A 10,902-nucleotide genomic window follows, 5' to 3' on the forward strand; every position below is an offset into this window, starting at 1 on the left:
CACCAAACATGACGTTTCACAAGAACACAAGAACACAAGTCCATAGAAGAACACATATTGAGAAACGCCCAATGTCTCCCTGCACATCTGTCTGCATTAGCCACACATGCATTCTTTCATTAGAAAGCCAAATGCACGCGTTATGCACATTTGCAGTATAACCCGAACTTTTCAGAATACTGAGGTTGCTTAGCACTTATTTTGCGTAGGCGTTGCATTCTTCTGTATTGTGCAAAATTCTTTAATGGAATTGTTTTTAATGCCTTGCCAGGTTACTTCATGTAAGAATACAAAGGGCAGCAAAAGTATTTAAAGCTAGTATTTAGCTTGAAAAATAACAAGGGCATAAATTAGCCTAATTTATGGGGGTGGGTTGTTTTCACATATATAAAAGAGACCGTAGAAAACAATACACTTTACCTCGTTCCCTGCGCTCAAGGTACTCGGCTGCTTCGATCAACATCTGCACCATTCCGACCGCCGCCATTTTCAACAATAACACTGATAATAATATAAGAAGCCGATGAGGGATTCACAACTCGCCTTAGGTCCAACCACTGGTCTCCTGCTAACACTCAGGTGGCTTGCTGTTCTGTCAGTTGCTGGTTGTTGTTTTTTTTAAACCGAGAGCTAGCTAACGTTAAATAGTTACTCTTACAGTATATCAAACGGGCAATTTAAAAGTTAAATGTCCTGAATACAGCACCAACCAGTGAAAGACGTTTCTATAGGACTGGTAAAATGGTTCAAGTAACGTTAGCTAGTGAAGGGTTTGGTTAGCTGGCTGGTAAAAGCTGACGCTAACGCTTCTTCAACTGCTATGGTTGCTTTGCCCTCTTTATTAAGCACACTGTTAAATGCTAAATATCGTCGGTTTTTAAGGTAAATTAACGTCAGTTCTTCGAGAAAGAGAGAGAAAAAGCGGCTTGTTGACAAAACGAAGAGCTGCTTGGCGAAAAAAAAAATAAGTCGATCTGAATGGCAAAAAAACAGTGTTTGCTAACGTTAGCACTAGTGAGAAGTTGCCAAATAAACGATTTAAAAAAAAGTTCTCGCTAGCTAGCTCGGTTTTGTATAGAAAATATTAAGCCAATGAAAAACAAGATCGTTGGCTGTTCAGTTGTCACCGACTTGCCTGATGTGAAATGGATAGAAAAACGAGCCAATTGTCTTTTAAAGTTCAACCGACGATGTCATCAAACCTCTAACGTTATGTGGCTGGCTAGTTTAGCTAGTGTCGGTTAATCGCTAAAAACGACTGACATCAACTGAGGAACAGTGAGTGTTTATCAAACTGCTTCCAAGATAGTGGCTTGTTGATCTGAACGACAGCTTACTACTGTACTTCACCACCAAGCTTCTTTATCCTGGCATGTGATTGGGTACAGGGCATAACAACTGAAGCTCCTATTGGGCGAACCGACTGCCACTGATGCTCAGTCCCGCCCATGGTGGTTCTAATTGTCATTGGCGGAAGCACATAGCTCCAATGCTCTGATTGGTTGCTATTTGATAACTTGTGAACTATTGGCCGAAATGCCCACGAGCTAACGTGACATTACCTGCTTCTGACAAAAGACACACCTCTCTGCCATGCTGTTTCGCGGTGTATGGCAATGATTGGTTGCCGTGCTGTTGTTTGTCTCATTTCGCGAACACGCATTGGCCCGATTCACAGTTCTCTTTATAATTGGTCCCTCGCTTCTCTTATCACAAAGCATATATCAGCGCAGGCGCACGCACACTGCTTTCCGTTACAGAAAAGCTAGCTTAAAAACTAGACGGATGCCCACTTTAAAGCAGGAAAACATCCTGGACTTTGACAACATTGAACGGGTTTATCTGCTGGAAGACGTCCTCCATCAAGGACTAAATTTAATAACTACATTACAAAAATACCAATGGTATATGCTTGCAGAAAACACCACCTACATTTAATTTGGTGTACCAGAAAAACCTGCAAGCAACAATAAGGCATAACCAAGTAATACATCTAAGTGTAGAATAAGTTATATTAGACTGTCAGTTTTAGTATTACTGGAGTAATACTTTGATCACGTTCATCAATTTAGAAAATGTTAAATCTTAGCGTTAAAACATTGACAATTATTACAAAATTGCCTTCCATGTAATTTATATTTCATAACTGGGACCACAATCACACGATTTAAAAATGCCTTTATTTCAAATACAACCCCATACATGTCAACACAAAGCGCAATGTATTGTGTCTCCTATCAATATTCAAACACAGTTAAGTATTGACAGGAGACCCAAAAAAAAACTATATACAGAATTATTGCATAACACAAAACAGGTTTGAAATAACAAATAGTACAATCTCATCCTCTACTTTACGGGGAGAACGGGGGAGCTTCTCAGGTTTCACCATGAGCTGTTGATACTTTCACGCGATGAAGTCCAGTGGTCTGTTGAATCCACCTTTTCTGTTCATGTACTGCCTAAACGAAAGGAAACAAATATATAAGAAAACATTACATCACTGTTACCCTCGCAACACTTGCAGATTACATCATCGAGCACCAATAGGAGAGCCGGGAGCTCTGCATAGAAACACCTGCAGAGGTGATTGGCTACACATTAACAGCGGTTGATGCGGTGAGGGGACTGAAAAGTTGACACTTTGACTCAGCAACATGGCCGACAGCGTCAAACAATAACTTCAGAAATGATCACTTTATAATCACGGGCTTATCAAACCATTCCCAATGTCTGTGGCTATATGTGCAGCATGAACCAGACAGACACATTTGGGTTTTTATTTTTTGTCAAGTTTTTGCTGACGTACCTGTATTTTCTCTTCATGGTCACATTGACAGCAAAGGCATTAACAGATCCATCAGTCTTCTTCCCCTGTTTGAGAACAACGTTACTGCCTCTCACATACTAATCATCATGTCAACAGCTCCAGCTAAACACATTACTAATTTACTAAATGTAGTGGGACTTCCATTGCTCCTTTTATTCACAAAACTACTTTGTGAAGATCATTTGGAAAAGAAGTCATTGCAAGTCCACTTTAAACTACAATATATACAGTACATATACAATAAACTACAATAATCATCCAACTGAAATACAGAAGAAAATATACTGTACAATGCAATGTTATACAAAACCATGGTGGCAGTTTCCAAAATGTTTTTTTTTTTTTGTAGATAGTGTCAGTGGATGGACAGGAAAGTGGGGGCGGGAGGGGATGAAGACACGCAGCAAAGGGCCGCAGGCCGGACTGGAATCCGGGTCTACATGGAGCGCACACTGGCTGAGCCCCGCAATTACATCTTTCTTGTCCAATATGCTTTCCATAATGCGGAGATGGTTTGATTTACTGCAAAGAGTACCAAGACAGTTATTCCAAAATTTCTATCAACAAAGGAGTTCCATTTCATTATTACACGGCTGGTTGAATCTGACGGCGTTCTGCTAATTCTTCATAACAGACCGTTGCCATGGCAGAGTTCTAATCACTCTGAAGGACAACCAGCAATCTGCTGAAAGAAGTTTGGGTTATTTATCACCCGTCGCAAAAAGTGGAGCAAGATCCGGTCGTCCAGGCAACAGCAGCATACGTGGTGCAAGATTTTATACACAGTATATAATCACTATGTGGTAACTTCAGTCGTAGTGTTAATAAGTTACATTGCAACACCGTGTTACAGGTGTGATGCCAAGCGAGGAGGAGGAGGAGGAGGAGAGACTGGGGTGTTGGGTGACAGACGGGAACGCTGTGTTTAAAATGTAGAGACAAAGTGGAAGCCATACAATCCTTTTTAAATCAATGAAATCCTTTTTTTTTTTCACTATTTTTTGTCAAATTATTGATTTATTTGGTAAGTAGCCTTGCCCCCCTGTTGACCCCCAGCTAACACACCATTTCTTTGAACATGACGTCTACAGCTGCTTCACTGTGAAACACTGAGCAGCTGAGAATAGGATCTAAAGGATTACGCTGGAAGCTGCTTGAAGAATTTTACTGTAAAGCAGTTGCATGTTAGCCTGACTTTGCCCTCCTACGTACTTCCTCTTGATTTTCATTTTCCTTCAGTACTCCGTCCGGGTTTGTGCTAAATTTGCCTGTTTCCTCTGGCCAATCCTTACCTGTCCAATCAGAACAGAGGGAGCGGCGGAGAATGAGGACGTTGAGGTTGCGTTCTAGTCTGAGTTGTAGTTATGTAACGGCGGCGAGCGAAGCCCTTTGGTCCGTTGTGGCAACGCTGCCGAATATCCAGAAGTTAAAGCCTGAGCAGGAACAATCTTTGTTGAGTTCTGTTGGGGGCCATGATGTTGTGCCCCCCCAGGCTAAAGGACCAGAGTCTGGTAGGACCTCGGTAGTGGACCAGAGTCCGGTAGGACCGGGCTACTGGACCAGAGTCCGGTAGGACAAGGCTAGTTGACCAGAGTCTGGTAGGACCGGGCTAGTGGACCAGGCTAAAGGACCAGTGTCTGGTAGGACCAGGCTACTGGATCAGAGTCTGGTAGGCCCAGGCTGATGGAACAGAGTCTGGTAGGCCCAGGCCACTGGACCAGAGTCTGGTAGGGCCAGGCCACTGGACCAGAGTCTGGTAGGGCCAGGCCACTGGACCAGAGTCTAGTCCACAAAGATGAATGCAAACAAACCGTGTGCCCATCTTCAGTTCAGCTGTGGGATGCAATGGGCTGTGTTAGAAAGAAAGTGCCCCTCCCTGTGGCTGCACAGCGTATTACAGCCTCATGCCCCTACCTTGCTGGTGGAAAAGGAACCAAATCCCATCTGTTTCATCATCTCAATTTCCTCTTCTGTTTTACCCTGCATGTCTTCCTCTGTCAAAAAAAAGATGGTTTTGAACTTGAGACATAAAAGTACAACAGATAGAGTAGGCACAGGGACATTATATTAATGTTACACTCTGTAATGCAAATATATTAATAATCCAATACCCGAGATCTGAATGGGCTTTGCTGACTTGTCCTTAGCGTGTTTGCCCTCATCAGAGGGGGAGGTGGAGGAGGAGGGATGACGTCGGGGGGGAGACCTGCTGGAAGGAACACAATTGACAGACACTTCAAGTGATTAATATTGTTGGCATATATTGGCATCTTGATATGCCACACCTGTGAGGTGAATGGATTATCTCAGACAAGGAGAAGTGCTCCCTAACACAGATTTAGATAGATTTGTAAATAACCCCTTTGCGGACATGGAAAAGTCTTAGATCTTTAAGTTCAGCTCATGAAAAAGAGGGGGCAAAAACAAAAGTGTTGCATTCATAATTTAGGTCACACACACACACACACACACACACACACACACACACACACACACACACACACACACACACACACACACACACACACACACACACACACACACACACACACACACACACACACACACACACACACACACACACACACAATAATGTTGAGGAAGGAGAAATCCCACGCAGCATGGGTTTCCCCACCGCTGTGAGGTTTAGGATTTAATGACTGTAGTTTGAGTCCAAGTTATTTACTATCTGCTCTAGTTTTTACAATGTTTTAGACAAATTTGGTGAAGATAATGGTCCAAAATGATGGAAAAAGAGACCCACATCAACCCCCAAGGAAACAAAAGTGACTGAAAAGAGACAATGCGACTACAAAGAGACGCAAAACACATAGAGACAAATCCCCCAAAAGAGAAACCAAATGTATGGGGAAACTGCATTCCTTTATTTGGAAAACGCCAAAACCCAGCCTCACCCCCAAACATGTACACCCACGTCTTCCACAAAGCGAGGGAACTACTGTACAGTTCCCCAAAACGGTGCGTTTCCTCACCTTGAACGTCTCCTGTGAGGAGACCGTGAGCGACTCCTCCGCCGCTCACGGTCCCGATCTCGAGAGCGCTCCTTTTCCCTTCGCCTTCGCTCGCGCTCCCTTGAAGTTGAGCGGGAACGCCTTCTCTCTGCAGGGAAGGAGGAAACAAAATCATTTTAGCAGTAAATTGGGGGATTTTATTATTATTCTCTAAATAGAGAATTGAAGAGATTCCCTTCTTTACTGTGTTGCTCTTCTCTGAAACGTGGTTTAAACATGCTATACTGCTACATGTACGAATGTCAGTGGTACCATGAGAGTCCAATATTAACAGTATGTATACATATATTATTGTTGATATAATACCAGATCTTTAACTTTGAATCACTTCAGGTCGAACTCGGCCGACTATGGAAGAACATCTGAGCATGGTGTTGTTGTGCTACATGAAAGATACCTAATTACGTAATTTCTTTAACTGAAATTCCTTCTATAAACCCCTAGGGGTTTCTTGAAGTCCTTTTGCCACTGTTGCCTTGATTGTGTTCATATAAAGAAAATAAATACATACTATTACTAACTATCACCACGGCATTAGATCATTTGATAATAATGGCATCATTTAGAAGTCTCAAATGGTCTACAGGGATGAAGAAATAAGGTATATTCAATCAGCTGATGATATCTGATGTTTTTACAATCCGATATTTATCTTAATATTTATTGCAACTCAAAAATTGAAGCTAAAAACACACAAACTACAAAAAACAGCCAAATAGCTTCTAGAACTTTCTGTTAGCCTCCACATACTCAGCCCGCCATTACTCCGAAGCCAGTCTCTACGACACACAGTAGTTCATTATTACATAGCTTTTGAAAACGTGTTACCTAAACAATAACGCTAATTATGTTCAATAATTGATAAGTAAGCAAGCGTTACGTAAATAACTAGCTAGCTAGCGGTTAGCTCCATTAAGGAACGGGTAACGTTAGTCGACAAACATGCTGACCTTCAAGCGTCATAATATAACGTCACATTTTAAGGTGTAAAGTCTGTATAAGGGATATAAAATAAGTTTATTATAATCTTGTCATTAACATATTTGCTTTCTCCCAGTGTAAAATAACATTAAATAGCGTTATTGAAGCTAAAACCTAAAGCATCTGATGATGCCGTTTATGTGAGCTAGCTAACGTTAAGGTCTATCGTTAGTTTCTTACCTCGTCTCGGAGGAGTTCGACTCCTGCTCCTGCCCATTCTCCCAATGGATCAAAAGTTACCCTCTTAGGTCAATGTAGCACTAAATAGAACTCAATTTGAGGGGAGAAATATTAACAAACTGTGGGTATTTCTTTAGAGTAATGGCTGCAACTTCAAGGAAGGCTGTTGTCTTTTACACGCGAGCTTCCGGTGATATTGGTGCGGATGAGCGCCCTCTAGCGCCCAGGAGGAGAGTCGTCATCAGTGCACTAAACCTAATATTTCATGCTAGTTAAACAACTATTGTGGCTGTTAAATTAATAATTACACCCGGAGTTCAAAATGTTAGCCAAGCGGAGAAAGATAGACATAAACTTAATGAGCTGTTGGTTTTAAATCAAACTTGATCTTTAATGACTGATACATGGTAACCTTGCAACACTCACTTATACATTGTAATATAAAATAAATTAAAACCATGAGCAAACATCACACATCAGCATTTTGATAACAGCTACTGGTTAAGACAGAACGTAATCACAACTCTTAAGAGGAATTTTCACACATACATACATTTAAAAGAAAATGGCGGGAAAGTGGAATGTTGAGTACCTTCAGTATCTTCTGTTACTGGGTTTCAAACTGCGTTGACAAGCAAAAATTGATTTAATGCTATATCCTGTTTTGGGGTAGCAGAGGCATTTATAGCGACTTGTGTTTTGTTGCGAGTCAGCATATTTCCTGGCTTTCTTTTTTTCTTTGTTCTTTCCTGCTGCAATAACGTCAATAGGTTGATAGTTTTACACAAAACCAGCATTCAGAAGAGCACAATCAGTAGCTATCAGTATATTTCTACATGTACTGCACACAGTACACCTGCAACATCTATCTGAGAATTAGAACTAAACCATGACTAGAAGACTAGAATGCCTATGATGATGAATAAATGCAACATACTAGAATGTCCATATACATATGTCAAGTGCCTATACATATATAAGAGGTGCATAACTCAAGGAGACTTCAATTTCCACTGTGTCTTGCAAAGTTGTGGATTTAAAAAAAATGGTATGAAACAAATTCGGAGCGACAAGTGCACACGACCACACTAGCAATCCCAGTTTTAGAAAGGAAAGTGTTTGAATGCCTATAGAGTGAAGTTAATGAATTGTTTCATAGCACAACAGGTGGAAATAAGACATGAGTAATGCAGGAACTCTGTGTGTGTGTGTGTGTGTGTGTGTGTGTGTGTGTGTGTGTGTGTGTTTGTGTGTGTGTGTGTGTGCGCGTCAAAATATTGGGTTGTATCCGACCTGGGTAATAGCATGTGAAATAATCAGTGTGTTTTAACGTGCTGAAGATGAATCACCTCTTAGATCAGATCAGTGAGTACCAGTGTAGCAGGAAATTTCGTACAGCGTGTCTGTGAGTGACATGTTAACTGACTGTGATTGAACAGATCTGGTGTGGTTGACTCATCTGCTTACTCCGGCATTCACCACGAAATCTTTCAGGTGTTGGCCAGGTGTGCACGAACGCCTCAGGTCTCGGCTTTCTCCTTCTGCTTCTTGCTCTTTTTTAGGAACGACGGCGGCTTGAACTTCTTTTTCTTCTTGGACGGGGACTTGGAGGGTGAGCCCTCCGGGGTGCCGCCTTGAGGTTTAGGGGGCAGAGGAGCAGCAGGTGTGGAGGTGGTGTCGTTGGTTGAAAGAGCCTTCATCCCTTTCTCCAGCTCCTCTGTCGTCTGCTTCTCCTCCTCGCTGCCGTTCTGTATGGCTGGAGGGTCCGTCTTTGCCTCTTCTGTTCCGAGGATTATAATAAAGAAAAGAAAGCAAGACAGAATATTCAGCAACCAGACAGAGAGTACTGAGTGGAGGTGGAGCTTCAAAGCTACATATGCTAGACATGTCACTGCAGATGAACATTCTCGCTTAATGAGAAGTGGGTTGTCATTCTCTGTACTTACTAGTGAGACAAGACCAAAGCCCCAGAAGTGTGCCCTATGAATCAGTGTGGAGCACAGACCGATACAACAGATACAGTACAGTTGGTACAGGGACAGGTGGGCTGAAATGTGCTAAATGTAAATGCACACACAGCTACTGTAAGGCAACAGAAGTGATGTCTGCATTCCATTTACATTAAGCAGGTGTAAGTAGGGCTGGGTCCCAAATTCAACACTTTTTAGGCATCGACCGAAATGCCTTGAGTAACAAAAAATGCCTCGTCATTCAATTTTAATACCTAAGGAGTAAATCTCACCAACATCAGTGAGCCAATAAGCATGCAGCATGCTTCTACCGAGATCTAATTATGCAGGTGATTGGCTGACGTCACGCACAGAGACGGGTTTCCTGTAGTAGTAGCTAAAAAACAAATGAAAAAATTTGTAATACAATGTGTAATGGTGTAATTGTTTTGTTAAAATTGATTTCATAAAGTTGGTATTGAAATCACAAAGCACATGTTGCAATATTCTGCGATATGTTGCAATTTATTACCTTATTTCCTACTTCATATTTTTTCCAATTTCAAATTATGTCCCCAAAAGGAAACTCTGTCAACATCTGTTTGTTCATCTCACTTCAATTGAATTGATTTGATGCCAAGCAGACAAACTGACCAACACATACAGTATATAATAACAGGTCGATACCTGCCGTCTGTGTATCGGTACAGTATTGCCACAGAAAATATTGCGATACTATGCCGTTTCAATTTTTTTCTCCCACCTGTAGAAATCACAATACTGGTATCTGTATCCTAAAAGTTTTGAACGATCCCCAGCCCTATGCCAAGCCCAGTTGTCAGTGGGCATTTGAAGCATGAGAGGAGCCACATGAGTCCCCGTCAGACTCGCGGCAGGCTGCTGGTCGGGGCGGCAGCGTGCAAAGCAAGCAGGGCAGACAGTCTGCTGAGCCTCACCTGACACAGGAGGGGGGCTGGGAGGGGGGCCCTTTGTGGGGGAGTTAGCGGGGAGAGACACCTTGTCATTCTCCACCTCCTCCCCTTCTTACACAAATACACACAAATACACACACAGTGAGAGACAGTGAGGGTTCAGCTGTCCAGGAAGTAAGAGTTGTGAACACGGTTTACATGACAGTCACAAGTGACATCAAGCTTGCTTACAGGTGCTGTGTGTAGCCTGTTAACTTAAAAAAATTAGTATCTGTACATTTTCAAACATTTTGTACCATGCAACAAGAATTCAGCAGCAAATCCGCTCCGTATTTACAGCCCAACATGGAGGAGGGTGAAAGACTGCACAGGCAGAGCAGTTTCTGACAATGAAAGATGATGGAATAAGTGATGACCTGGCAGACATTTTAATTTGAAACTGAAAGTCTAAATTGGCATTTAATTTGTTACACACGGCACCTTTAAGACAGTCAGAAGAAAATGTGAAATGCAGTATTATTTAAAGTGAAGGGTAGCATATTAAAGGCCCATGGTACAAACATTTTACTTTCTGAGACATTAATATGCGTTCCCCCAGCCTGCCTTTGGTCCCCCAGTGGCTAGAAATGGTGCTAGGTGTAAACCAAGCCCTGGGTGTTCTGCTCTGCATTTGAGAAAATGAAAGCTCAGATGGGCCGATCTGTTAATCTTGCTCCTTATGAGGTCATAAGAGGAAGGGTTACCTCCCCTTTCTTTGCTTTGCCCGCCCAGAGAATTTGGCCGCCTCCATGAGAGAGACACATCATGGCTTTCAAATGAGCAAAGAGGCAGTTGGTCAAGGCCACACCCCCCCTCCCCCCCCTTCCTCAAAAGCTACAGACACAGAAATGGAACACGCTGAGGAAAGCTTATTGTGGGACTGTGTTGTGGTTTGGGGTTTTTAGTTGGGTTCATTTTCCCTTTTTCATTGGCCTCCTTGTGTTTTTGTCTGTTTTTCT

At 42.2% G+C, this 10,902-nt stretch overlaps 3 protein-coding genes across 10 annotated transcripts in view; all 3 read right to left on the bottom strand.

Moving 5' to 3' along the window:
- Window positions 1–1,359, bottom strand: part of mxd1 (MAX dimerization protein 1) — a 15,467-nt gene extending 14,108 nt beyond the window's left edge. Inside the window, exon 1 of the mRNA XM_034871641.1 lies at window positions 421–1,359. Within this exon, the coding sequence (XP_034727532.1) occupies window positions 421–487 (67 nt within the window). The 5' untranslated portion in view covers window positions 488–1,359. The remainder of the gene's footprint in view (window positions 1–420) is intronic.
- Window positions 1,360–2,170: 811 nt separating this feature from the next.
- Window positions 2,171–7,268, bottom strand: snrnp27 (small nuclear ribonucleoprotein 27 (U4/U6.U5)). 2 transcript variants are annotated; one of them, XM_034871639.1, is made up of 6 exons: window positions 7,024–7,268; window positions 5,824–5,950; window positions 4,942–5,036; window positions 4,745–4,824; window positions 2,810–2,874; window positions 2,171–2,462 (listed from the first exon to the last, which is right to left on the bottom strand). In XM_034871639.1, the coding sequence occupies exons 1-6, from the start codon at window positions 7,058–7,060 to the stop codon at window positions 2,408–2,410; spliced, it is 459 nt and encodes a 152-aa protein (XP_034727530.1). In that variant the 5' UTR covers window positions 7,061–7,268; the 3' UTR covers window positions 2,171–2,407. The 2 variants fall into 2 exon arrangements, with proteins under 2 accessions (XP_034727530.1, XP_034727529.1); XM_034871638.1 differs by having other exon boundaries at window positions 4,942–5,039.
- A 118-nt stretch (window positions 7,269–7,386) lies between these two features.
- The window catches only part of add2 (adducin 2 (beta)), a 20,448-nt gene continuing 16,932 nt past the window's right edge, over window positions 7,387–10,902 (bottom strand). For 2 of the 7 annotated variants that reach the window (XM_034872277.1, XM_034872283.1), the window contains 3 exons: window positions 9,929–10,015; window positions 8,992–9,003; window positions 7,387–8,803 (listed from right to left, as the gene is read on the bottom strand). In XM_034872277.1, the coding sequence (XP_034728168.1) occupies window positions 8,544–8,803; window positions 8,992–9,003; window positions 9,929–10,015 (359 nt within the window). In that variant the 3' untranslated portion in view covers window positions 7,387–8,543. The remainder of the gene's footprint in view (window positions 8,804–8,991; window positions 9,004–9,928; window positions 10,016–10,902) is intronic. The other 5 variants (XM_034872278.1, XM_034872280.1, XM_034872279.1 and 2 more) reach the window with 5 other exon arrangements.

The sequence above is a fragment of the Etheostoma cragini genome, chromosome 5 (genome assembly GCF_013103735.1).
Source record: "Etheostoma cragini isolate CJK2018 chromosome 5, CSU_Ecrag_1.0, whole genome shotgun sequence".
Classification (NCBI taxonomy): domain Eukaryota; kingdom Metazoa; phylum Chordata; class Actinopteri; order Perciformes; family Percidae; genus Etheostoma; species Etheostoma cragini.